A 26,766-nucleotide genomic window follows, 5' to 3' on the forward strand; every position below is an offset into this window, starting at 1 on the left:
TGGACACCTATAAATAGTAGCCAGCCCTATGGCTCCACTGATGACTAAGGTCCTAAATGTGGCCAGAGCAGGATATGCATCGCCATCCTGGTCGCAATCACTGATCATTCTCATTTTTTAAAAAGGGATCATGGAATGACCCAAAATGTTATCGCCCAATGTCTCTACTCAATTCCTCCGTCAAACATTTGGGGAGGGTCCTGTTAGAGAGATTTGAATCCTGGGCAGAGGAGAATGCAATCTTAACAGACGCACAATATGGGTTCAGAAAAGGGCTTTAGACAATTGAGCTCTACCTGAACCCTTTGATGGGGAAGTACACGTTAGCAAAATCAGGCTCCCTACAATTATGTTTTATTGACCGAAACTGCACCTTCGATCTGGTCAGTCATTGGAAACTGTGGGTCTGTATGGCAAAATTGGGTCCCCAAAAGACATAATCTCGCTCCTGGCAAGTGCGTATGCCAACCTCACAGCTAAAGTCCATTAGCGGATAAAGGGAGAGCTGACCCAATCGTTTGATATAGGGAGAGGGGTTCGGCAGGGGTGCGTACTAGCCCCCATCCTCTTCTCCCTATATATAAATGGAGTCAAGGAGGCACTTCAGGCAGCAGGTGCAGACACTCCTAGAGTTAGGACGTGGCAAATTCCTATACTTCTGTATGCCGATGATGCAAGCATCATGGCCCGAACCCCAAAAAGCCTGCTGATTTTGATTAATTGCTTCTCTGACTTCATGGAAGATTAGAAAATCAATATAACAAAAACCCTTACTATGAGCTGTGGCCAAAAAAGGGGCGGGCCGAATACTTTCAATATAAAGGGGTGTAGGGTAAAAAACACTAAAACCTTTATCTAGGAATTCAGCTATCCTCAAACTTAGACTGGAAACAACATAGAGAGTCATGTATTTCTAACCAGACCAGAAATAATAAAGCCCTATTTAGGTTTGCTACCAAGTTAGGCTTAAAACCAATTAAAGAGCTGCTAACTCTATATAACGCCCAAACGATCTCAGCAGCTACTTATGGAGCAGGAATTTAGGGTGTGGGAGATAATGAAATTATGCAGAAGCAAGAGAACAAGTTTCTTATGAAACTCCTAGCTGTGCCCCAAACAACACCAGACTCCATTATCCCCTGGCAACTGGGAGCCCACTTTCTAATAGATACTTTGAAATGTAATCACCTCTTATTATGGTGATCCTTTTGGTCTACGGAAGAGACACATTTCACCAGACAAATGATCAGTGATTGCATGGGTCTTGATCCCCCCTCCAAAATTCCCTGGCGACGACATGTTAAACATAAGTTGAGGGGCTTAGGTCAGATAGAAAGGGATCCCTAGGCACTCCTGGAGGTCATCACGGGTTACTTCATAAAGGGCCCAAGAGAATATATACTCAAATCCTGCTATGAGAATAGGGCCCAGGCAGCCAATTATAATGTTGCTGTGGGAAGATACATAGCACTGAATGAGCAGCCCGGTTGTAAATCGTACCTTCTACTAACAGATAATAAACATCACAGATACCTCCTGACTCGCTTTCGTCTTATTATCTTTCATCGTTTGGTTTAATTCCCTAGAAGGGAAAGGTGGGGTACGCTCACCCGGAAATGCCCATGTGATAATATGATGGAGCAGTCTACCAAGCACTTTCAACTTCTTTTTTGTATGTTTTATCTGACACATAGGACATTTTTATCCTAAACCACTTTTTTTTAAAGAAAGAATTGTTCTCATCATAAGTCCTTTCAGTATTTGTATGATTTGAAAGACAAGATAATTTGCTGTCAGGTTGCTCTCTTTTTATCAAAGGTACTTTGCGACAGGGACCAGTTTAATACCGTGGAAATTTAATTTACTTAACTAATGTGCCCATGCGATAAGTACTCCTAATGCACCTGACTTGTTTCTTTGTCTGCTGAGAGAAGGTATGCGTAAAGCACTGAAAGATAAAGGAGCATGACAAGTTAAAATGTTAAGATCAATGGAAACTAGTTGCAGAGTAGAGGCTCCATGTGTGTGTTTATAGATGGAAAAACATTAATTTTTTTAGAGGACCCTCACCCACCAACATAGTTGGTGGCATGCTTCATCAACGGGTCCCACCCAAGACACTGAGTGTGACCTTGGGTGTGCTACAACCCCTGACTAGGTTGTGTGCAGTGAGTGTGCAGTGAAAGTGAAAAGTGTGTAAGTTAAAAAACTGTCCAGAGGGTTCCAGATACTCAAATGACTCATTTAATAGTGGGCCCTTAGCAGCACTTAAAAACTGAGAGGCGGATATTAGTGGAGGTAAATTATGGCTCCAATATCTCATGTGGTCAACATGTTTCAGCCAGATCTCAGTATTAAACTGGCTTTCATCAGGACCTATGTGAGTGGTGATAAATGGTGGTCTAAACAGTGTGGATTAAGACCAACTATGTGACGCACACGCTAAGGTGCGATAACTGGAAGAGGATGGTTACCTCTATTGGCTCAATTCTCCAAGGTTTTCAGAAGTGAACCCCATGAGTTTTGTGGGTGGCCCGACCTGTTGTCACACTTTCATCAAGGTCTGCGACCCTCGACCCGTACCTACTGCAGCCTCCACGGAGTTCCGATGCAGGCTATTTTCTTGTTTTGTTCTGGCAGGAGGCTTCTGAACATATAAGCATCTTTGAATTATTGTATGGTATGTATGAATTGCTTTTACCCCTGAAGAAGGGTTTTTCAACCCAAAATGCATTGAGGTTGTTTGGGATTGTTTATGATTAAAATACAATGCCAGCTTGTGATGTTTGTAACACAATCACAGAATTGCATTATCAATGAAGAACATGATTTTGTGTTAATAACCTTTTTAATTTAAACATTCATTTGGTGATACACTGTTGTTGTAACAGAAAAACCAATGAAATAAGAATTGATTGACAAACTTGTGAGTAAAGTTTTGATTTTGGATTACATTTTTTAATCTCTAAATACATGCAGAAACCCTAGGGACTGCGAGCAGTGCACTGTGAAGTGGGCCGGAGTTTCTCCGTCTCCCAGGTTCATAATTTTCAGAGGTAGGGCAAGTAGCAGGCCCTCATTACAGCAGCACAAACTGTTAAACAGACTACTCTGTACAGTTACGGAAAGAAAAACATTAATCAGGAATGCGGGTTGACAACCTTTTTTAGTATTCTGCAGAGGGCCCCATCATTTTGTGTTATGTTTATGTGTCCTGGTAACGGGATTGTTGCTCTTACCTCATTTGGCAGTAATGCCATGATCAACACATGTTGAAATTGACTAATTGTACCCCCTTACTGCTGCTATACCTAACTAGCCAACTCTAAGCCATGCCAGCAGTGCATGCAATCTGGATGCTTAGAGAATCCAATTTCAAATGTAAGAAAATGTCCCCAAGAGTAATGCTAAAACCCTTCACTCTCCAAAACGATATGTGAACAGAAAAGAAATACAACATATCTCACAATGTAAGAGGGAGTCACATGTACTTAAGTGTGCATTTGTCATTAATTCTGAGTCACTGTGGAAAAGAATGAGGCAACTGCATTTGTGGAATAGTGTAGTGGCACAGACTGGTACATGCTGATGTAAGCTCCATTTATAAGACTAGTGGATACCCTCACAAATATCGTATTGGGTAGATTTAGAGTTTGTCAAAAAGGGTGCCCCATCACAAATGTGATAGAGTACCTTGTCTGCCAAACCAATAGTCAGCCCAACTTTCAATGGCCAACTTTCTGTTATCGGAGCCCCGATTGGCTCTGATGATAGAAAGGTTCCTCCCAAGGTCTGATGGAGAAGGGACCTTCCAAAGAAGGGCATTACACTACCTTCCATATTTAAGGTGGATGGTGTGATGTAGATGAAGGTTTGTTCATTGTATTAATAGTGTAGATTGTGTGTAGTAAAATTTGAGATTTAGGTTATATTGTGCACTAAGGGGAGCTCTCTGGTTCTTGATGCTATATGGCAGTGACAGACAAAAAATAAATAATAACCCCCACACCTAGGAAAAGATCTCCCCTGGGTAAAAGGGTAATTTGTTATTTGTTTTTCAATAACCAACTCCCACTTTGAGAGTCAGTTATTGAAAAACTTTGCAAAACGTTTGGTGAATGGCCCTCAAAACTGACAGTGATCGTCCTCCAAACTTTTTGTACCTTTATAGGAACTGCCACGACAGTGGTTCCTATCAAGGTACAGAGATCATCGCTGAGCTGGTGGTGATCTCTAAATTTGGTGCAGAGTAATCCATCAGTGTAATGGATGTTATGTTCTCCTCCACCCTGATAGAGTACACTCCATCTGCTAAACTCTAAATCAGGCCCTATGGTGTTTGGGGGCTTCGCTAGAACAATTCAGCATAACAGTGCTGTGAGTGTTCTCAGCAGCCCAATATATGTATATCCGAGATGCATGCTGTTGGTGTGAGCATCTTCTTCTATCCAATTCTAAGTTGATTTATAGGGAAAATGCTGGCATGCTATTATTTCTGTAATGATTTCGGTGTGGTAAATATAATCTCTAAAAATGCCAATAAAATTGCTTATAAAATGCTTGAAATAAATGGGATTGTCTTTAGTAAAATGGCGAAGTACATTAGCTAAGGGTCGCACAATGCCAGGATGTAGATCAGTTTGCTGGATTTCACATATTTTTCCTCTTTTCCCTTACAGATGGAGATGCACTTGTCCCCATTTTGATTGGTTTGCTTCTTTTTGCCACGTTGGCATCAGCAAGTATTGTGGTCTTCATCTGCTGCAGGAAGAGAGTTAAAACGCTGACAGGTACAGTGCACAACTCTGGACATTTTAAAAGTAATTATAGAATGGGGGGTGGGTGTGTTTGTGCGTGTGTGTACAAACACTGTGTAGTTATAAATGAGTTCCCATGGGAAGAGCCTTTTTTATTTGCTAATAACTTTGGTGCATTTTGCTAAATCTTCATAAAACTTTCCCCCCATCTCAGCTACTTTCTGGGAAGTTTCAGAATGATCCATCAAGCAAGGCCAGAAAAAAGGGGGATCTCAAAACACAATGCACTGAGTGTAATATGCTAATTATTATTATTGTTAGTGTTGAAGGAGCATCAAGATGAAGTCAAGGTTTCAACGCTTGAGGGTCATGGCCCCTCCTCACACTCACAGTGATAACAAATAGTATGTTAAATTCTGCACATCTGTAAAACCACTGTAACCTGATCATCAGCTTTGTCAACCGTAGCCCTGAACTTCACTCCAGCTGTTGCAATCAGATTGTGCTGTGGGTTTGTTTCAATGTCTGTTTTTATAGTTCATGCATATGAAAAAAACAACATGGCATAAACCACATAGCATTATATTCTATTTTTTTCCTTTCTAGAGGAGGGAAGGCTAGCATGAGCATAGCCTCTTGTGAGTTGTGAGTCATAGACTGATGGCCCTGGTTTCTTTGCTTTTTTTTTAGCCTCCTTGTCTCTGGATTCCCTCTCATAAAAGTGGCGTTGCACCTGTCCTCAGGATCAGGCAACTTCATAGGGGAATAGGGCACATTTGGAGCCAGATCTGCCTTACTAATCATTTACAGGAGAATTGGACACATTAGACAGTCAACCTTCCTCACAAATGGAGCCATGGCTCTCCATATCTCGTTTATTATTTGTGTGTGTATATCTACGGTAGAATGACTGTATAATATATATTGTATACAGACATTATTTTAGTAAAATAATGTTTTTTATTGTACCAAAACAGGATATGGTTCACGGTTTGCAAAATCTTTGTATAATGTATGTGAGTATTAAACAGATAAATATTCAATAGAAATTGTTTATATGGTCAGTTATTGTAAGTCTGATTTCAAGGCATGTCACCAGCAAACACTTTTTGAGGTGTCATTACTCTCGCAATGATGTCTCTGCATAGTAGAGTGTGTAGACGGACTAGCTTCTCGGCTGAGATCTCTCTCTGTAATGATGAATGTGCATAGCAGGGTGTGTGGAGGGACTGACCTCTCTACTGAGACCTTTCTCTGTCATGAGAGGTGTGCGTAGCAGGGTGGGGGGAGGGAATGGGCTCCCCTTTCAGACCCCTCTCTCAGGTGACTGGTGTGCATAGTAGGGTGTGGGGAGGGACTGGCCTCTCTGCTGAAAGCTCACTCTATAATGATAAGTGTGCATAGTCGGGTGTGTGGAGGGACTGAGCTCTCCTTTCAGACCTCTATCTCAGATGATGTGTGTGGATAATAGGGTGTTTGGATGAGTCTTAACTCTACTCACAACTTTTCTCAAACCAATGAGCATAGATAGTGAGTCTTATAAACACCATTTACAGTAAGACTCCTTCATAAATTAACAAGTTTGCATAGTAGAGTGTATTCAAACACCACCTAATCGTCTCTACTTTTCATGAACCTGTGAGTCTTGCGAGACCGTAACATTTAAAACAAAAAAATTAACCATCTGTTCATCACAGTACTCACCGATTACACACTTTCTCTCAAAATATACCATAATAGAAACACCATTGTCTTGATTAAAATGGCAATTCTTATAAATGCAGACAAAATTAGAGGCATTAATTAAAACAGAGATTAACGCTGTTTTAAAACACAATACGCCATGTAGGCATACTATTTAAAGGATCGTTGGTGGGTTCACCACAACAGAGCGGAAACGCAGTTGGTAAATGTGCTAGTAAAAATGTATTGAGGAATGCCATCAAGGCGCTCCTGATTTGAAACGGAAGTGTATCTTACAGCGAGCATAAGCATGATAGTAAAAGAAAAGGATTGTTTAGCATACTGGGGCAAAACACAGGGGCACAGAAAGCCAAGCGCAGGGGTACAAAATAAAAAAGGGAGCGAGCAGTCAGGCGGCAGAAGCGGCAACGGAGGTTCAACCCACAGGGGGCTGTGTTGCGGATGGGGGGAGCGACCTGCCTGGTGACAGGGTCATAGCATACTGGCGCAAGCCATGCAGGGCTACGTTAGAAACAATGGGGCTGATTTACAAGCCCCTTGCGCCACTTTTAGGTCACTTTTAACATGGGAAAAGTGATGCAAAAGTGGCGCAAGGGGCTTGTAAATCTGCCCCAATGTATCAAGATATTCAAAATGAGGGGTTTCTCTTTTGAAATGGAATCGTAGCTTAAAGTGCACATAAACGTGAGATTGAAGGACAAAGATTTTTTAACATGTCAGCTCAAGCCGTTCGTGGTCTTCGTGTTCCAAACAACTAACTAGGGAAACTGGCAATGAGGCAAACCTTTGTATAAAGAGATGGGCTGTTTTCCAGTGCAGAGGCATGTCAGAATAATTAATTATTTTGAACAAGTTATCTTGCGAGTGAAATCCGGGGTGTTTGCTTTTTTCATAGACATGCACAAATATGACAGCGGAAAGAAGCTGTTTTAAAGTACATCGATGAAAGCAATCTTGATAGCTAAATAAAATTGTTTCTAAGTCTATTGATGAAAGGCTTAGGGCGTTTATATTCTAGGATGCCAATCTGGTTAACTAGTTACGAGGCACTCTTCGTCAACAATAGATTGGTGGTACACGAGCGCAGAGAAAAATGTATTTAATGTTGAACCAGTTATCTGGCGAATGCCAACTGAGGCGTTCGTTTTCATGGTGTTAATGTAAATAACCCTGTAATAATGTGTCAAAGCATGCTGTCAGAGGCGCTCTACTCCTATATTAGCTTATATATATGTATATATATATATATATACATATATATATATATATATAGAGAGAGAGAGAGTGAGAGAGGTGTTTTAGGATGTTCCATAATCCATATGAATGAGCTGCTCTCCACCTAAACCTGCCAACTACCCAGAGTTCCCTGCTTCCTTTTTTTGCATATATATATACACACACAGACACATATTTTCACATACATATTTATGTTTACGTGTGTGAGTTAATATATTTATATATGTATGTGTATATCTATATATACATAGATATACACACACATACATTATTAGTGGGTAACCCATTCCCCTTTGTTTAAACCCTTACCTCCCTTTATCACTTCCCCTTGTGAACCCAAAAATCTCTTCACTACTTTTTATCTCTACCCATACTTGCACCTAAAATCCATTTGCTACCCCGTATCCCTACCCAGCTATGTGGAACAGGTGCTGTATGGTAACTGGTGCATGGAAAAGGTTAAATACTGCTTTGCAGTATTTCTCAGTGCACCACAAATGGAGTGACTAAGTGAATGACATTTTCAGAAATGTAGAGAGAGTCAATAATTTTGTTTTTTTTCAATGCCATAGACTATTAAAATAAATTAATAATTGTAGATGCCGGCAAGATGGTTACGGTAGTAGTTTGAAAAATGTGCCTATTGCCAAAGGCTGGATGCTAAGCTTCATTGTCTTCTATTTGTTTACCACAGTTAACCTGCAGTGCTGGCTTAATGAATACTGCAGCCGAGGAGAGAAGGTATGAGAAACAATTTGCCTGACAATACTATTTTGTAGTTATAAATATTGGATCCTAGTGAAAAGAGCAATATAGTAGTTTGCTTATCGGAAGGCTCATGCTTTCCATGGCATGGCTAGTAGTCAAAGTCAAGGGAGCATAACTGCAAGTTGATCTCTTGGTTACATGTTTGTGGTATGTAAGTAAAGTAGAAAACAGCAGTGTCTGGGCTGAGCACTGATGTGCAGTCACGTCAACATATTGCAAATTTCCACAGCTGCCTCCTGTACTTACATACCAGTAGTGGCTCATACCGTAGGACCCAGAGTAGCCCAGACACACGTTAGGTTGGCCAGTTAGGTATTAACAGTAAAATGTGGGGTTGGGTTGATCAGACAGAGGGAACACACACCTGTCTAATATTTATGGTCCGGAAAAATCTTGTTGAGATCAGAGAACATCTGCCCCATTGGGGCAGACATCTGCCCTATCAGAGAACTACGAAAATAATAAAGCAGCACCCTGGAGATCACTGTTGCAGTAGGTCGCGTGCTCCTCCTGCCAGGCCTGCCAAGAGCCAGCGGAATCATCCAGCCACTCCGGCAAACTCAAAAAAGGTAGCTCTAGTCACAGCACTGGCACACTGTGGATCACACTAAATTGGAACTTGGTGAACCTTCACACAATGAAACCCTTGCCTAGCTTTACTCATGGGTGTCTTCCCCCAGGTGTTCAAAGCAAAAGGTGGAGAATTATAAGTGCAAGGGAAATCTCCAGCTTGGTCCTGCTATGACCTTATAAGTGCCAGGCTTCGAACACCTGCATACCACACAGCACCGCATAGTGCCATTCCATGTGCCTCTAACTCATATATTCAAGCTCCATTTCCACCACCCCACGCACATGTGAACTACTCCCACTCCACCATGTAGAGCTAACCCATATACCTTCATTAGCATTGTGTTACACACATCAGACAGCAAATACACTTCATATTCATTAAATCTCACTCTTCAGTCATGCACAAAGATCTAGCAAACACCATCGTCTCACACAATTTTGACTTCATTTTCATTGAAAAGACAATTCTTCTCCACTGACACCCCTATCCTCTGTGTCTTCATCATTCAAGTATGCAGCATCCAACACATTGAGCAAAGCAAGAGAAAGTATCATGATTAGTCACCATCATCTTGGCTCTACATATTCAAGCTACAGGCGACTTTTAGCTTCTTTAAACTCCTCCTCCACCATTTACCATTGTCAGCTACGTAGATGGCCCCATCCCCCTGATGTACTAGCTACCCAGCATGAACTCATACTTTACGTTTGAGATATCTGACATCATCCCATCAGCCGTAAACACATATCCAAGGAAGTTTGAAACCAGAAAATGCAGGAAGAAGATGAGACACCAGGCCTTTGCCTGCTGCCCATCAAGGATCTGGAATGCAACCCTCACCCTGATTTGATAGGCTGCCTTTCCCATTCACTTCCAGGATGATCTAAATGTCTTTATTACCCCATGAACTTCCCACTACCCTAACTCTTCTGTATCCTTTCTGTAATGTTCCTTCTCTGAATCTTAACCCACTCTATACATAACTTTGAAGACAAGTTCATGCTATAGGTAACCTTCTGGAATTTCAGGAACCTAAAGGGCATGCAGGACTGCATAAGCAGAATAAAATTCTATGGGCCTCATTTATGAAAAGTGACGCATCGCTGCGTGAAAACAGCGATGCGTTACTTTTCATTGCGCCCTCCTTGCGATAGCAATGTTGCGTCCTATTTACAGTATGACGCATCATGTCGCAAGGAGTTACAGATACGTCAGTATTTCTGATGTATCTGTAGGCACAAAAATGACGCATTGCTGGAGTGTGTCACAAAAGTGACGCCAATCCAGCAATGGGTCATTTACATATGGGCAAGTCCCATGTTAAATGTGCTTGTGTCAGTTTTACGTCTGCCATGAGGCAGGCATAAGATATTGACGCATTTGCGTCCTAGAAGTGGCAACTGCATCACTTCTATGGCCCTTTCTTGCCCCGAAACGCCCCCCTGTATACATTATACCTGGTGCAGGTATAATGTGGTGCAGAGGTTTACAAAGAGACGCATCTATCTAGATGCGTCACTTTGTAAATATGGTGCAACATGGCACTTTTTTGACACCGCTGGTGCGTCACAAAAAGTGATGCACCGGCGGCGCAAAAGTGACTCAACGGCCCATAAATAAGCCCCTATGTCTGGATTCAACAGTTGAGCGATTACGGAAATAATGGTAACTGTGAGAAGTCTGGCATGGTTTGTTGTTTAGGCACCTAGCAAGTCCTACATTATTTTGATAGACACATCAGGATAAAAATTACAGACCAACCTTTAGTAGAAAGATTCTATTTTGCTTATTGCTGGTGAGTTCCTAAACCAGTACAAGAGATTAGCAGTGACAATTTGACTAGACCTTAGTACTCTGCCCTCCTTTTTTATTTAGACAGGGGCAGAATCTTTGTAGATTCTCTAGAAGACAGGTTTATCCTGACACACAAGCAAGGAAAGTGGTTCACAAGGCAATGGATGGGAGAAATACAGCTCCACTTGGATCAGCATGAGAGAGCAGAGTAGAGTACAAATCCTGCCTGGTCATCATTTCCCCTCAAGTTCTGAGTGACTTCCTCTCCTTCGTGCCTGAACATGTTATGTTTCTCGCATTTCCTGAACCTGTCTGAGGAGAATCTTGATATTCTTGTCAGTCATCAGATCAGTTATATCGTCAGGACATGCAGGTTCTGCAACTTGTCCTCCATCCATTAGATTTGCAGACTGCTAATTGAGGTCCTAATCTACTCTTAACCTACTGTCACTTGGTATTGTTTAAGGATATTATTGCAAATTAACTTGAAGCTTAGCAGCAGTGGGTATAAATTTCCATAAGTAGAAAATTGGAATGGAAGTGACTAAGTTGGCTATGATTTTCATTAGTTTCTGGGCAAACAAAATTATCCCAGTGCTCTTCTCCCTGGACATTGATGTTTCCTGATTGTGAAATCTAGATAGTCCTGCCAGTCAGTTATTCCTTTCAAGATTAATTGAAAACAGAAACTTGAAAAACGTTTATTTTCCGTTTGATTGACTGTTCCCCATATCATCCGTAATCCATCCAATGTGGGATTTGAATGTTGTTTCAAAGATAATTCAATAGCCTTTACTAGAGGTCTAGTCTGCTAAAAGTGTATTTACTTGAATTTATGTAGCAGTTTAATCTAAAGTATTGGGCATAAATAAACAGTGTACCTGCACATAACATAGCCTTCTGCAGTTTTCCTTGAAAGCAAATACATCTTTCAGTCCCGTTCAGTTTCTCTTTCTCTGTGTTTTTTTTGGACTTCCTTATACATTAAGAATGCCCACCCCTTACTTTTTCCCCCAATCGGTTGTTGGCACAAAAAAGACCTTTCACAGTCTTAACGTTAAGTATACCTTGTGTCAGTGCCAGCCACGCAAACCCATATGTTTATCAGATAGACTCTTCATCAGTCATGATGGTCTCAATCCTGAGATGAAGACTCTCCCGCACAGTGGCATGTTCTTGTGAAGGTGATATGGCAGACAAGCTCTTGAACCAATGCTCTGTTTGAGCATGTGGTACAAAGAAACATCTTTGGTTGAACCTTAAAACTTTTCCCTGCTAAAACCTACTCTCAATGACTTTCCTAAACCTCAGAACCTTCATATGTGTGAAAGGAATGGCAGACGCAGAGTATAGCAGTAAGGTCAACTTCTTACCTGTTTTGTCTTCTGTTCTCCTGGTCGTTCAGGCACGGTTACTTTAGTAAATTGGCCACCATCTTTTCTCTCTGGTCTGTGTTGCTAATTTTCAAATGAGAAGCAAAGAAACAGAACTGAAGCGAAAAGGATAGGGCACAAGAGTGGTGGGGCAAAATATAATTTGGTTTTTGTCAGAAAATATTTAAATATTTTAAATAATATAAAATGTAATAAATATTAGTATTTCAATATGAGACAATGTGCTTTGATCTGTGTAGTACATCTTTATTCGGTTTGTTTTAAAAGTGGTGGGGCAAAATGCTATTTGGTTTTTGTCAGACTTTTTTAATAATATTTTAAATAATATAAAATGTAATAAATATTAGTCTTTCAATATGAGACAATGTGCTTTGATCTCTTTAATGCAACAGAAATAAGTTAAATCTCTTCGCAAATGAATGTAAAACTAGCTGTGCTATTTTAAATGTAGATTACAATTTAGCTTTCTTCTTGTTTTAAAAACGAAAATTATTTTTGTGATATACTCAAGATGAGGCTATTTTACTATATGTGTTGGGGGGATGAGGTTGCACATTGGTCAAAAACCCGGCCAATTCCTCCCCAGTGTATTCTGGTAAAGGCATTTCAAGGTAGTCTCTCACTCACAATTGTAGTTGTGATGGGTTGAGTGTTGAAGGGCAGCCTGCAATGGATTTGTCGGATCGCACTGAGGAGGTGTGGGGCACACTTGTGGCCTGTATGCATCTTCAGCCCCTATCAATGTCTTTTGGGCACCATTGTATCAGCTGTATTTCACGTACTTCCAAAAGTGTGTAAGTGTTGTACCTTTAGTTATGTTTAGTTATGTTTTGATTTTTTGTGTGTTTTTTCAGGATAAGTGCTGCAGTAACTTTGATAACAAGCATTTGGAAAACACTTGTCTCCAGCTCTCGGATGGCGTACCTCTATTTACACAAGATGACAAAAGTTTCTGCGAGCAAGACATGTGCTGCTCAGAGGGGCATGTCCTGAGTGGTGATACAGAGCTTGAGAGTGGCCATAGCGAGTCAGAAGATGTTCCACTATCCTCATCCACTAATTCCTGCAAGGACCCACCAAAGCACATGCCTACAGAAGACGAGTATGTGGATCGTGGCCTTCAAAGGTCCTTTTGGCCCACAGCTGCCATGGGCCAGCTGGAGCATCAGTCTGCACCTCCCTTTGCTGAGCCGCTGGAGGTTGGCGAGAATGATCGCTTCAGCCAATGCTTCATGGGCACGGAATGTTTTTTTGACTCTGAAGATAGCCACAGCTCAGATCATTCCTGTGGAGCCGAGTATGCTCATCCTTCCTCAAGCAGTTCAGTGCAGACGGCTTGCAACTGCACGGTTGCATTTCAGGGTGCACAAGCCACAGCCGCGGCTGCCTCTTATGCTAACCTTGACATTTGCCACTCCTATGATGATCTGCTAAGGGACTCTTACAGTAAAGAGATGGACCAGTTTTACATTCGAAATAACATAAGTAGTGAAGCGCTTGAGCATGAACATTACCCCAGGTATGCCTGCGAGTCAGATGGTGTATCTGCTGACGAGGACATTTCAGCTAATGGTGTCAGGGAGAAGTCTCTGAGACAAGACAGTTCTGAGACAAACCACCCGAGCACAAAACGGAGCACCTCCCAAGCAAGCAGCACCTCAAGCAGCTCAAGTTCTGTATCTCCAACACCGTCTGGTAAGTACTGAAATTAAAGGTTTGGGAACATCGCAAGATGTGGTGTTCACGTGGATGTTGGTTCATCAGCATATCAGCGATAAATGATGTGGCCCTGATAACATTAAATGGTTAACCACTTGTCCCTTCCTTTTTTTTTTTAAGTTTTTATTTACAGTGTATATTATACAGATACAGCAGCTGAAAGCGTGATTGAGCAATGACATCAAATTAGTGCACAGCAAAGTGGTAAAGAGCTATGGCAGCAAGGAATATGCAACAGTACATCAGAAAGAGGTATCTGACATGTGATACAAAGAGGAAGCAAACACATTATTCTACTGTCTCATGGGGCCCATGTTGCTCCAGAGATCGCAGGTACTGCAACAGAGGCTCCCATATATCCCGGGGTCTAGAGGAGGAGGGTAATTCCTCTGCATACAGCACTAAATTGTCACGACAATATACTAGGTCTCTAAGCCAGTGGGCGGTCTGATGTTTTGTAGTGTTTCCCACATCATCGCCACTTGGCGCTTTGCCATAAGTAAGGCCACTCTTGTAAATTTACTTACCGCGCCTTTCAAGAAGGGCACCAGGCCCAGCAACCATATGTGTGGAGGGCATTGCAGATTGACATTAATCATACTAGAAAGTTTACTAATGACGTCCGTCCAAACCACTTGTCCCTTCCTTTTCCCCATATCAGCTTTCCATTAGCTGATGAAGGAGTAGAGAAAATCCAAGGAGGGAAAATAAAAGAAAATAAGCAGCATTCCTAGATTCCTGCGTGCTTTCAATGCCTTCCTCTCTCTTCAGGACTTCTAAGACGAAGGCTAGCAAGTTCACTGCTAGAGGCAACAAATAGTGTTTATTTCCCTAAACACTTGTCGTTTAGCGACCAGAGAAAAGGATATTTCCATATTCAACAAATGCAAGTTTTTTTTAGCCTTTCTTGGGTTAATTACTGTAAGAGAACCGTGGTCTCGCGCTGCTTCTCGTTTTCCTGTGGAAGCAGTCCAGACTCCAGGCCCAGTAAGGTTACACAGAGGGCAGGAAACTTGTGAATTGTCTGCAAGATGTTTCCACTTCAAGGGTTTTCCTATCAATCTTCAGACTGTAAAGCGAATTGACTAAAAGTTTCTTCCAATGATCAGACACTCTGATATATATAAATATATATGTTTGTATTATAGTCATCTGGAAAAACGAATGACAGTGAGACTACTGGAAATGTCTCAGACAGACTCAAACTACTCGAACAAGCTTGTGCCCTGGAAACTGTTAGTCTTGGCTGCCTTTCCGGGTTTTGTAACTGAGTTGAACTTAGCGGCAATTGCAGAGACCACACACTGTGTAAAATAACTGCAAGAACACAGGGGAGGTGTCCAGCCTGAGGTTTTCCCTTGGCTTTCACTTGGAATGCTCAATGATAGACAACTATTTTCTTAATCTCCGAATCACAAGCTCCTTCTTTGCTCTTGGAGTAGTGTCCACACCAGCAAGTTTTTTATGAGCTCCTGGTCTACAGCTCCCAAATGTACTTGCTGCTTCAATTAGGACATTCCCTTTGCTGTGATTTTCCTAGTAAACCATCATTATTTTTAAATTTTTTGCTATTAAATTTTCTTTTGCAAAATATACATATTTGAATTCTTTTTCTGATATCAAACCAGTCAAAAAAAGCTAAGTAGGTTTTTGTTGCTTCATTATTTCCATTTTGTTACGCTAGATGGTGTATTTATGATCTAGTTAAAGAAGGTAATATTGAATAAATGGTGTCCTACGCTACCTCTCAGAGAGCTAACAGAATAAAAGAAACGGGAAACAACTATCCTAGGGGCATATTCACAAGAAACTATCGCCGAGTCAACGCCACTTTATCGCAGCCAAAGTTGCGATAAATCTATCGTTCCATTCACAAGCTGGTGTTAACAGCCCACAGCACCAGTATACCCGCGCCACAGAGGCCCCCTGGAACTATCGCTAATGAGATGCCGAGTGGGCGTTCCCGTGCCAAAGCCGCGACAACATCACACCTCAACATTCACAACGACCAGACAGAACTGCGATGAAAACACAAAACAGGCGATAAGGCACGTTAGCACCAGAAAATATGCACCTGCTCTGACCTGGTTTTAAGTCGGACAGCAGCCTGCACAACAAAAGGGAGCACAGCCCAGGGCCACATCGGAAGGGCAACAGATGCCATGGAGCCACCCATCATGCGGCCCGGACACCCAAGAGGGCCACAACACCGACCAACACCACCTCCAGGACCACCCCTCCCTGGCACCCTGACCAAAGACATGCCACATCAGCTACACTTAAACATGCACAAAATAATCCGCCTGACGTCGCACAATCACAACTGGTGACATGCATGTGTCGACACAGAAATGAGCAGCATACATTCACTTTCGAAGCAACAAATGACATTTTATTAAAATGAACACTGAAATGAAATGAAGACACATGGCCGCTCCCCTCGGGACAATCTGTAGGTCCCAGCCTGCAAGACAAAAAACATGATGAAAAGGTGTGTCCTCCGCATATCAAAGGACAGAGAGAAAGCAAAGGGGAGAGAGAGGAAGAGAGGGGGAGAGAGAGAGAGAGAAGAAGAGAGGGGGAAGGGAGAGAGAGAGAGAAGAAAGGGGGAGAGAGAGAGAGGGAGAAGAGAGGGGGAGAGAGAGAAGAAGATGGGGGAGAGAGAGAGAGTGCCGCCCCTGCGCACCCAGGCCACACTGCTCACCTGCTGCCACCGGTGTGTCTCCAACCAAGTGCCGGTATGTATCGCAGTTCACCAGGTCACACATCTGAGTCAGAGCCGTCAGCTGAAAAAGAGTCCAGATACATGACTGGCACAGTACACACACCTGCACAAGACATCATTGCCTGCCTGCCCATGCACACAAAGGCAGAGGCACCCCAACCCCTCCCGCCGCCCACCGGAGCATGCCTGCCCATGCACACCCAGGCCTCACTGCTCACCTTCCGCCACCGGCGCGTAGACGCGAGGTCCCACTATGTGCCGCTGCAAGCCACAAGCCCGGGGCCCGCAGACATGGCACCCTCAACACCATGCAGCCACGCTCCGCAGGCCAACAGGTCTCACGTTTGGTGCTGGGTCTTGATTCCTCCATGGCAGAGGACATAGCAGTGAACCAGGCACCATCGCAGGCTGCACACCTGCTCAGCCCAATGGGTGCCACTAACTCTGGGATCCCGGAAGCGACGCCACGTGGTGGTAGGCCCGCGCTGGCTCTGACCTACACTGCTGTCCAGGAGGGCACACTAAACCTGAGCTGTCTGGACCGCCGGGACCGGGCATCATCGCAGGCTGCACACCCACTCAACAGCTTAAGGTGCCACTGACTCAGTGCACCCAAAGTCACCGTCCCGTGGCGGGGTACCTGTGCCGGCAGCGATACTCCAAGTGCCACTAACCCTGTGCAAGCCCAGTCAGCGCCACGTGGTGGGGCCCGTGGACATGGCACCCTCAACACCATGCAGCCACGCTCCGCAGGCCAACAGGTCTCACGTTTGGTGCTGGGTCTTTATTACTCCATGGCAGAGGACATACCAGTGAACCAGGCACCATCGCAGGCTGCACACCCACTCAGCCCAATGGGTGCCACTAACTCTGGGATCCCGGAAGCGACGCCACGTGGCGGTAGGCCCACGCTGCCCGCTGGCTCTGGCCTACACTGCTGTCCAGCAGGGCACACTAAACCCGAGCTGTCCGGACCGCCGGGCCGGGGCATCATCGCAGGCTGCACACCTGCTCAACAGCTTAAGGTGCCACTGACTCAGTGCACCCAAAGTCACCGTCCCGTGGCGGGGTGCCTGTGCCGGCCGCGATGCTCCGAGTGCCACTAACCCTGTGCAAGCCCAGTCAGCGCCACGTGGTGGTGCCCGCGGACATGGCACCCTCAACACCATGCAGCCACGCTCCGCAGGCCAACAGATCTCACGTTTGGTGCTGGGTCTTGATTACTCCATGGCAGAGGACATACCAGTGAACCAGGCACCATCGCAGGCTGCACACCCGCTCAGCCCAATGGGTGCCACTAACTCGGGGTTCCCGGAAGCGACGCCACGTGGCGGTAGGCCCACGCTGCCCTCTGGCTCTGGCCTACACTGCTGTCCAGCAGGGCACACTAAACCCGAGATGTCTGGACCGCCGGGACGGGGCATCATCGCAGGCTGCACACCCGCTCAACAGCTTAAGGTGCCACTGACTCAGTGCACCCAAAGTCACCGTCCCGTGGCGGGGTGCCTGTGCCGGCCGCGATGCTCCGAGTGCCACTAACCCTGTGCAAGCCCAGTCAGCGCCACGGATGCCACCAACCCTGTGCACAACAACTCATGGGCCCTTTATGAATGAGAAACGTGGAGCGACCATCATCCAGTCACCACCGGAAGAGGGCCAGTGACGCCTGTGCCGGATGGGTGTGGTGTGTGTGCAAACCTGCCCTCAGGGAGTGGCTATGACATGCTGGCAACTAGACCAGTGACCTGCACACCACTAGCGAGTACGCCTGCGATGGGTAGCAATGATGGCCCTCCCTCGGTGCGTCATCAGAGTGGTCTGGCCTGCCGTACGCCGGGCCAGCGCAAGGCTTGCCACAATGACTCGTGGGCTCGGTGCGTGGTCCAGTCCATGTCCGGACAAGGAAGTGACTAATGCGTGTGTCCCTGTTGTAGTGTTCATGGGACCCGGTACACAATATGCAATGTGGCAGCCTCTGACTGGCATCCCACAGGATGAGCATCATTGACGCAAGGAAAATCACTGTCCCTACATTCATCCACACATTCATACATGATTGATGTAAGACATGACACAGCAGTGCGTCACTGGATGTTTATTTGCACATCTAGTGCAGTTCTGCAGCTGGAGCGGTATAGGGCAATGCCGAGCACACCACACAATATGGGCCCATGGAGGGTCAGCCAGAGTTCATCGCGGGATGACATGTACTGAGGAAGAGGAAGGGTACAGTCCGTAGTCTGTCCGCCGTGTCATTGGTCGTCGAACAGGATGTGGCAGTCCATGCCGCTGTCAAAGGTGAGTGCATCGGAGTGTATCGGGGGTCAGTGGGAGGTCATGAGGCCATGTGCAGCACCAAGCAGAAACAGGCCAGGTGGCGGAAATGAATGCTAGTGCCTCCTTTTCACAAACCCATCCACGTCCTCATCCCTGGATGTGAGGCCTGCCCCCCCTGTGGGTGTTGCAGTACTGGCTGCAGCACTGTGTGCCACTGACACATCAGGGGCCTGAGTGGATGCGTCTGCCGCACTGTGAGGCACTGACACACCAGAGTGCGGGGATGTGGATGGTGTGGGGGCAGCAGCATTCATCAGCGCCACGCCTTGTGGTGGCAATGCCATGATGGAGGTCTGCAGGGCATAATAGATCCCAGCTACATTTCGATGATGTGCAGTGGTGGCTGCCATCCTTTCCGCCTCCATCCGCACCATGTCCTCCATGAGCCTCCGCGTGTGTGCCGGCTCACAGCTGTTCTACTCTCCGTGTCATGACTCCAGCGATGTCAGTCAGGGCTCCTTGTAGACCATGGGGCGGACATAGACACCCAAGGATTGCGTCCAGTTTGGCAGCCACGAGTTCGAACCCCACCCGCACCTGCTCAGCCGTCTCTCTCTGGTCCTCCAGCACACGGCGTTGGAAGGCCATTTGTTGTTCATGGGGGACTTGGGAGGGTACCGGGCTGTGAGTGCCTCCTGCTGGGTGGTTTGGGTGGTGGGTGGGGTCTCCTTGATGTAGCTGGGCTGCCCTGATCCTGGAGGTGAGTCGCGGATGAGGTCAATGATGTCTAGGAGGGCTTGTGCATCGATGCTGGTGTTGTCCTCCTCGTCATCAGTGAAGAGTGGCTGGGACTGTTCTGCAGGAGGTCTTGACGATGCCCCTGCGATGTGAAGGGGAGATGGTGTATTACAATGTGTCCAAATGTATGTAGCCGCATGGTACAGGTTGATATTCTGACAGCATGGTCAGTGCGAGGAGCCAGGGTCATTGTGGGTGTGTACTGTGCCCTGCTTGATTGTGCATGTGTGCCATCGTGCCCATCTCCACCCTTCCCCCAGTACCTGGTGGTCACTCACCCTGTTGCGGTTGTGTTGTGTCCTGTCGAGCAGTGTCCAGTCCCCCGACTCCGGCCACAGTATCCACACTGATGACTGTCAACACCAACTCCTCCATATCATCCAGCTCGAGCTGTGGCACTGGGCCCCCACCTCCAGTCTGCATTGCTGCCTTCTGGTTGGCTGCGAGTTTCTCCTTGGTCTTCTGCTTGATGTCATTCCATCGTCTCTTGACCTCGTCCATTGTCCGCTTGTGCTCTCCGACGGCATTCACCTTGTCGATGATGTCCCGCCATATTCCAGTTTTGGTGCCCAATGACACGTTGGAGGTGACGAAGAGTTGTTGATGGTGTTCCATGACTGTGATCCTGTACGCCTGCGGACTGAACTTCGTCTTCCTCGTCTTCTTGTTATTGCCCTTCCCTGTCCCTGATGTCCCAGGCTGGTCGTCTGGGGTGCTTGTGGGGTTGCGCGCGTCCTCTGCGCCTGCTCCGGCTGCCTTCATGGTGCTTGGGTGTAGGTCAGTTTGGGTGTGGGTGTTTTTTTCTACTTTTATGGTGATTTTTTTGGCCTGCCAGGTGTGTGTTGCAGGCCTGGCACAGCTTATCGCTGATTTCCTCATCGCGCTTTGGCCCATCGCGTGTTTTTTGGTGTTGTGGTTTGTGGTTTTATCTCCGTCATGGTGGTTGTATCGCGGACATTGTCCACGGTGTTGGCGGACTATCGCATGGTACCGCCTTGTTGTGAATTCCACATTGACACTGGGTTATTTTCCCGCTATGGGCTGCGATATTTGAAACAGCATTACGCTACTCTTGCGGTAGTTATTACACGTTCTTGTGAATATACCCCCTAGTCCTTTAAATTCAACAACAAGGGCCTTACTCCTCTTATTTCCCTGCATATCCTACAATGCTCTCATCCAAAACCTTCATGTTTGTAATACCCATAAAGTACTATAGTGGCCAGAGATACAGCTTACTTTTGGGAAGAGAGGAAGAAAGTAAACCAACGAATTTAACAAGGAACGTAATGACAGTTAGATAAATCAGTTACTTAATGGACAGAAATGAACTGCTGCCACAAGCGAAAGAGCACTGCCCTGAAAGCCTTCTACTCGTTAGAAAACCATAATGAAGACAAAAAAAGGAAGACACCAAAAAAGTACATCACCCATCACTGGACTACAAAGTACAGTGGCAGATAGAATACCCTCAACTTCCAGCAGTTGAAATGTTTGGAACGATCAAGCACTGGGTAACACATAAAAAACACAACAACAAATTATACAGATGTATGTATGTAAAACAATGTCAGGCAGTACTCCAACAAAATACTTCTGATCTGAAGAGAAAGGTCGTCCACCCAAAGTGAAGCAATCTGATGGAAGAAATGATAGAGACGCTGTTTCCCACACCATCTACCCTCTAGGACCTGATCGACCAGTCATCTCTCTGCATGACATGAGGCACATGATTATCTCAAGTGCACTTTGCAGGACAATTTCCTCCATACACTTAGGAAAGCAGCAGGATTTGTAGAGAGATTTGCAGAGAAGTTCATGACCCACAGGCGAACAAGAAACACCTGAAAATCAGAAAAAAGTAGCGAACGCCCTAACAGGCCAGCAAACAATGCTAATTATGTAACGCAATAAAGCAATAGAACAGGATCTGAATGGACTCGATTCGATTTTGATTTGAAAACTTTATTTGGTTGGAAGTATAACAATTAAAGCATACATAAATACACATAAAAGTCAATAAAAGGCATAAATTACATTAAACAAACCGAGGAGGGAGGTGATCCACTATTCCTTTCATTTTTATGGAAAGTTCATAAACTGTACAAGAACACCTCACCCTAGGTCAGGTGTTTCCTGAATTGATTTAAAAAAAATAAAAAACACATAAAATTTGGTTTGAGCTCAGTTTAAGTAAAGTGCATGGTGCCCTGTGAACATACAGCAGCGTCAAGAAATAAGCTAACACAAGTACACGTCTCTTCACCTGATATTTGTCGGAGATAATAATAGGCTGGTGAGCAATGCCTTATATTTCTACGTTTTATGAGTGGTACTTTGAAGTTTATGGTGTATAGTTTGTAAAAGTCACAGAAGAAGAGAAAGTGTACCGTTGACTGTTTTGAAACATTGTTACACAGGCAAGCTCTAAAAGCTAGTTTATGCTGGTACTCCAAGGGTAAACAGAGTGAATACTTGACTGTGCCAGCTCTAAACCGAAATAGCAAGGAGCGCTCCCAGTTCCCTCTAGTCTTCAATAAATGACTATCAAAAGTGACCTCAGGATCTCAGCATAAATAACTGGCAACAGTTGACGTCTGGGATTTGGCCCAGACTCTGTTCGCTTGCAGCTGGTCCATCAACAGTGTGGAAACCTGTGTTTTGTCAAGAACAGCACTGGAGGCTGTGTCGAAAAACAGGCGAGACATACCAATCACTTCAAATGATATTTTTACATATTCTAGCCGCAGGATGGACAGGCAATTTTTAATTATGTACCTTATTAATGCTTCCTCAGTCCGCCAGATAGAAAGCCACTGTTTGGAGTGTCAAGTACGAATGAAGTCACTCAAGTAGGTGAAGCCCAACTTGTTGTGACTAATGAAGTTTAAGGTGGATATAGGAACAGCTAAGATTCTCCTACAGGAGTGGTTTTAAGCTCTCTGTCCTGCTGTACATTTGACGACCCCCTAAACTCCCGTCCCATAACTGGCTATCAGGGCACATTGTGCAGCATATATCTGTTGCAGGGGGCTAGAGACCATCCACCCGAGGGCGCTGGAGTCTAGAAAGTGATCCAATTGCTCTCGATAATTTTACCCTGCATCATGATATATGCGGTGCCCAGGAGCCTGATGAGCTGAAGGTAACACCCAAATAAGGAATGTGTTTGTACATAATAAGGTGTTTGAGACAACTGTGAATTGTTTAAATCTGCGTTCGCTTAGGCCTCCACGTCATTATGAATGATTTTGAAAAATTGGTTAGTAAGTCAAGACTAGCCATAAAGCTCTCAAAAGTGTGAACTGACACATGCAGCGCCTTTGGTACACGGGCCATTAGGACCGCGTCATCCACGTACAGTAGTGCTGGAAAAACTGTGCCATTTATCTTTTGGACTTCTGAGGTGCTGCGTACTAATTGTGTGTTGAGGTTGTTGTACAGAATAAATAGCAGTGGGGCAAGTACGCAGCCTTGTTGAACTTCATGTTTGAATATCATCCAATACCTCTCCATTTTGACCATAGCTCACTCTTTTGTGTTTGTCTGAAGTGAGATCAGCATGTGTATAAGTGTCTCGTAAATTCCCATATATCAAAGGAATTGCCAAAGCCTTGGACAGTTAACACAGTCAAAGGCCATGGACTGGTCCATGAAAGTTAGGTATGTGGGGCACTGCCTTGCCACTGTTTATTTACCTATCACAAAACCCAAGTTTAAGCATTGCTCTACAGTGCCAATGCCAGTTCGAAAACCCAATTGACAAGGGTTTAAGATGATGTTGTCTTTAGCCCACTCTTGTATCCTAATATAAAGTACCCTCTCAAGGATTTTTTCAAGGCTATCAATCATTGAGATTGGTCGGTAACAGTGGGGCTTAGAGTGTTCACCTTTTTTTAAAATTGTATATATGCTATAGTAGAGTATTCTCAAGAACTAGATACGGTAGTGTGATTTAGACTGTTGAAGATGATAGTCAACAAAGGGACCCTTAGATTTAGGCTGCATTTTATTATATCAATAGGGACTCCATCTGAATCCAGTGACTTACCCCCCCCCCTCCCCCCCCCCTCCCCCTTCCACGCTCTGCTGGATGGCTGCAACAACTTTGTGGAAGGAAGCTTGTGGGAATGGCGATGGACCTGGACTCATTGACGATATAACCTTTGGGTTGATGGGTGAGTCCAAGTTTCTTGATGTGGCAGAATGTCATAAGAACTTATAAACATCTGCCACTCTGGGAGTGAAGTCTTAGAATGAATACTTGCAACATTCTAACTCATGATTTGTAATGGACGATTATTTCCTGACACAGAATCTATTATGGCTACCTCTTTGGAGTAGGGCACCTTTAGAGTGGGAGCCGAACAGTCAGACTCAGCCCAAGCTATTTGTTTAAGTAAAAAAGCACATACCTGTGACAAAGAAGGTGTGGTCGCAGTGCAGTGTTCATGCATGGTCCCATGCCCGATCACCGGAGTGTCCTTAGTGACTGGCCTGGGCATATCCTATCAGTCAATCTCACTGCAATCACTAAGCGGTGTGTACCTTTTCTTTTTTTTTTTATAGCGCGAACTAGACCTGAGAAATAGGGTATCAGAGTGCTTTACATGAGCACCAGTTTCGTTACAGATTGACACATTCATTTTTGTTAGGCACAGGAAGATGAAGTGATTTGCCCAGAATCACAGGATGTTGAGCGTCATTGCCGAGACTCGAACCCGGTTCCCCAGTTTCGATGTCGACCGTTCTAGCCGTAAGGCTACATACCTGTTTCTTCATGGTAAGCCACAGAATGGCTGAGGGTAATGTGACTGTAACAAAGGGCGTGCCTCCAAGTTTGGGGGCTTATAGAAGTAACCCAGCGAGAATGGATTTATTAAACCAAAACCAACCTGCAGAGAAAATGATAATAGTCATTCATGCCTGAAATGGACTTCGAAATCATAAACTCCAATGTCATTCAAATATGCATGCCAAATGCTGACCACAGAGAAAGAAACATCCAAGGATTAACTGCCAGCAAACAATCCTAGAACCAACAAACTTGGTGGAAACTTAGGATGGGGAATCATCAAAATGGAATTGCCATTTAGATGAGAAAATATAACTTTTTAAAAAATAGAGCCTTTGAGCAACTATTCTACATCTTTTATAAAGTTTAAGTATTAGGTAAAAATGTTCAAATAGCTTTAGTATTTAAAAAATGAATGGTTAGATTTGTTAGTTAGATGGTTCTCATTTTCTTTGGAAATTAATAAAACATGAGTATTATATTTATAGTTTTTAAGGGACTTTAACATAATTGAATTGTTAGTTAAATAATTCTAAAATAAAATAATTTAAGAATTGGTCTAAAAAGTTGTAATTTTTAGTCACACGAAATAATACTTCTTTCAAATGTTTGCAAAACGTAGCTTTCGTTTACAAAGTTGGATTTTTTAGCTTCTTAAAAAGTCCTCAATGTGTTTTAAAGTTTCGTAAATAGCTGGGCCTAAATATAAATGTTTGGTGGACATTGGATTTAGTATTTAAATAGTTGAAGTGTTTGTTTAGGAATATCTGGGCTTTTTGGAAAAAAAAACTTTTAAATACCTAGGGCCATATGTAGGTAGCCTAATACCGGTCGGTAACGGCCGATTTTCGGTAAATATCCCGTTACCGACCGGTATTTAGGCTTGTGCTATGTAGGGGGAACATTTCAGGATTCGGTAATTTACCGAATCGGTAAAATTACCGAATCGGTAATTTTACCGATTCGGTAAATACCGAATCCTGAAATGAGATGTAGGTGACACTCAAATGAGTGATGTGTAGGGAAAATAATTCGGTATTTAGCACCAAATATATGTTGGTGCTAAATACCGAATTCATTGCAAAAAGCATTATTTTGCTGGACTAACAGTGCCATGTGGCAGACATACATGCCCTTAGGGCATGTATGTGCGCCACATGTGCACACATGCAGGAATCAGGGGTGCAACAGGGTGTCAATGTGACACCCTGCCACCCTTGAATGTGCTCCCCCCATTACTGAATCGGTATTTACCGATTCGGTAATGAGGCATACCTTCCCATTGATTCCTATGGGCCTCCAGGCCCACAGGAATCAATGGGAAGGTATGCCTCATTACCGAATCGGTAAATACCGATTCGGTAATTACCGAATTTCTGCGATTCGGTAATATTTACCGAATGATTACCTACATACGAGTTACCACTTCTTAAATACCGAATCGGTAAAGTTCGGTATTTAAGAAGTGGTAACTTGTATGCTACCTACATATGGCCCATTGTATTCTAATTAAAATCGCTAAATTGAAAGTAGAATTATAAAAAAAGTTTTTACTAATCCTAACCAGATAAACCTTAAAAAAGCTTTATAATTCTTTAACAAACTATATACTCTCTCTTAAATCCTATGTATCCACTCTGGAGTCATCTTTGAGGTTAATGTGTCTTTAGCACTAAACCCCAATTTGCCCTTGTTCCCTAGACAAAATGGTTCCGTTTATCACTTCAAAAGGCTCACAATTTGTGATCCAACATGCGAGTACATTTGTACTTCTTCTCATCATAAGCCCCCTGTGGGTATTCACATGGAGGTCCCTGCTTTTATGCTTCCATTGGACTTGATTTACTGGCACATTTTAACTCTAGGCATTTCAAAACTGGTAAACAGCTCCCAGTGCATGTGGTCTGACCCCTAACTATGTTGAAAGGGTTGCCAACCCCTCTTGCACCAGATGCATACAAGTTAAGTCACATTTGGGCTGCAACATACGTTTACATCATCCACATAAGTTACTTAAAAGCATGACTTTTGCCAGTGCAGTCCAGCACTGGTGCAGTAAAGAACAGCAAGTACATGTCAAAGGAACTCACTGTGTTTAAAACCTATTTAGACATTGGTGTAAATCTATTTCTTTGAGTAACAAAGATTTTTTTTAAATATACTGCAAAGATGATTTGAATAAAACTTTATTTTCTCTGATAACCAGGACCGCCAGGCTCTCACTT

The 26,766-nt window shown here is 44.1% G+C and overlaps 1 protein-coding gene across 1 annotated transcript in view; it reads left to right on the forward strand.

The window, feature by feature from the left end:
* Positions 1 to 26,766, forward strand: part of TNFRSF11A (TNF receptor superfamily member 11a) — a 179,545-nt gene that overhangs the window by 107,938 nt on the left and 44,841 nt on the right. Inside the window, exons 7-9 of the mRNA XM_085606896.1 lie at positions 4,680 to 4,790; positions 8,392 to 8,438; positions 13,082 to 13,922. Of these exons, the coding sequence (XP_085463022.1) occupies positions 4,680 to 4,790; positions 8,392 to 8,438; positions 13,082 to 13,922 (999 nt within the window). The remainder of the gene's footprint in view (positions 1 to 4,679; positions 4,791 to 8,391; positions 8,439 to 13,081; positions 13,923 to 26,766) is intronic.

The sequence above is a fragment of the Triturus cristatus genome, chromosome 5_2 (genome assembly GCF_964204655.1).
Source record: "Triturus cristatus chromosome 5_2, aTriCri1.1, whole genome shotgun sequence".
Taxonomy (NCBI): Eukaryota; Metazoa; Chordata; class Amphibia; order Caudata; family Salamandridae; genus Triturus; species Triturus cristatus.